Source organism: Protobothrops mucrosquamatus, unplaced genomic scaffold (genome assembly GCF_001527695.2).
Source record: "Protobothrops mucrosquamatus isolate PMUCROS unplaced genomic scaffold, P.Mucros_1.0 scaffold4943, whole genome shotgun sequence".
NCBI lineage: Eukaryota > Metazoa > Chordata > Lepidosauria > Squamata > Viperidae > Protobothrops > Protobothrops mucrosquamatus.
In genome coordinates this window covers 37,015-39,005 of record NW_015390827.1, presented here as the reverse complement: position 1 = coordinate 39,005, position 1,991 = coordinate 37,015, and the positions used below count along the sequence as shown (strand labels likewise).

Genomic DNA, 1,991 nt, shown 5'->3' with positions numbered 1-1,991 from the left:
TTTATTTTTTACTGAGGCTTTTGGATTATATATATATATATATATATATATATATATATATATATATATATATATATATATATATATATATATATATATATTCTTTTATATATGTGTGTGTGTGTGTGTGTTTTCTTTTTTATCTTTTTTCTTTTTTGAGCTTTTTGGTGGAATATAACTGGCCATCGGGCCCTACTTTTGGATTACAATTAATTGGGCCATCGGGCTTGTTGATGGATTATAAATAAATATAATAATGAAGATGAGTGTTTCAAACTTGGCGAAAGGGGTGAGAAAGGGTTCCTTGGCTCCTGCATCAACCTCAGTTAGTCCAGCACTTCAAAAATCGATTACAACATTTTTACAACCAGGCACACAGCAGAAGGATACATAAGCCATTCTCCAGGCAATTGTAGATTCTAGAATGGAAATGAAAAAGGAGTTTGAAGATTTGAAAAATGATTTGCTTAAGATGGATCAAAAAATGGAATCCTTTCAACAGGCAATGTCAGATATTCAACAAAGAATGCAAAATATTGAAGACAAGTCAGTAGTAGTAGACCAGAAATTAGAGGCGCTCCAAGATGAAAATCAGAGATTGGCGCAATCTAATGCGGAGCTGGAAGACAGTATGGCAATGATGGATTTTGAACGCGCATCATATTTTCTAAGATTCCAAAATGTGATAGAAGAGAGTGATGAGAACTTGTTACAGGTTGCTTCAAAATGCAGGGAATCCTTGCGTTTTGAATAGCCCCACCAGAGCACAAACACTTCCACAGACCACAATGCCAAAACCCTAACCCGCACCACACCCCAGGGCATCCACAATGCCAAATCCTAACTCCCACCCCCAGGGCAACTACATTCCTTCACTAACCTCCTTTCCAGCTCCGTTCTCTGTGTGCAGGGCAATGAAGGAAGTTTGTGGGACTAAAAAAAGAGATCAATCTGACCTTCCAACTTCTTGCGGGGAAAAAAAGATCTCGCAAAGTTGGAAGGTGTGGTTAATTATTTTTTAACCGGTAATCCCACAAGCTTCTTTTGTTACCCTGCATGTGGTGGTGGAGAACAGAGCTGGAAAGGAGGTTAGTGAAGGGAGGCTTTGGGGAAGCAAGGAGAGATGGGGAAAGGTCTGCTGTGGCCTCCACTGCCTCACTCTGCCAGCATCAGGGCTCAGAGCCTTGTTTTTGCCAGGAAAAAGCCATTTCCCAAGTCCCTTCCTGGCAAAAACGGAGCCAAAGCATGCCTTGCTCTTATTGAGAGCAATCCTGCAAAAACAAGGATGACAAAGGACAGCACAGTTAGTTCTGAAAATGAAATCCTTAAAGTGTGGAATTCTCTGCCAAATAATTTTAAGTCAATGAAAGCACTTGGGATTGCTTTCCTTACTTTGTTTGGATCATCTTATGCTTGTGAGCAGCTGTTTTCTGCTTTAAATTATATCAAATCTGACACCAGAAACAGATTAATAGATGACCTGAGTGCTGCATGTGTTGCTCTTAAACTTACAAAGTGTGAGCCAAGGTTTGACAAAATATCAGCATGTATACAACAGCAAAAATCACATTAATTGTTCAAAAGCATGCCAAATGCAAACTTTTACCTTTGAGTAAAAAGTTGTTTGTATCATTGAAAGCTTTGTTATTGTGTTTTTCTTTTAAGGCAAAAGATGTTAATGTATGAGTTGTTTTTTTTCTAAACTAAAACCTCAGTATTCAGGTTATATTGCCGTGTTGGCACTTTGCAATAAATAAGTGGATTTTGGGAAGCAGTTTGAGCACTCGGTCTCTAAAATGCTCACCATCACTAAACTCTACCTTCTTCCAACCTCTGCTACTTCCTGGCCTTCTACCTGACTGGAGATTGGAGGCTAAAAGGACTGAACTAGGATGGCATGGCAAAGAAAGGGGATGTGTCCAGAATCAGGAGGCAGCCAGGACTTGTATTTTCACCTTGCCAACCAGTGCAGACCCATGGAAAAAGATTTC

The 1,991-nt window shown here is 39.3% G+C and overlaps 1 protein-coding gene across 1 annotated transcript in view; it reads right to left on the bottom strand.

Annotated features, from left to right (window-relative positions):
• Positions 1-350: 350 nt before the first annotated feature.
• Positions 351-1,991, bottom strand: part of LOC107299451 (cytochrome P450 2J5-like) — a gene marked incomplete at its 5' end in the record, with an annotated part of 38,026 nt that continues 36,385 nt past the window's right edge. Inside the window, 2 exons of the mRNA XM_015828808.2 lie at positions 351-419; positions 1,160-1,271. Coding sequence (XP_015684294.2) covers positions 351-419; positions 1,160-1,271 — 181 coding nt within the window. The remainder of the gene's footprint in view (positions 420-1,159; positions 1,272-1,991) is intronic.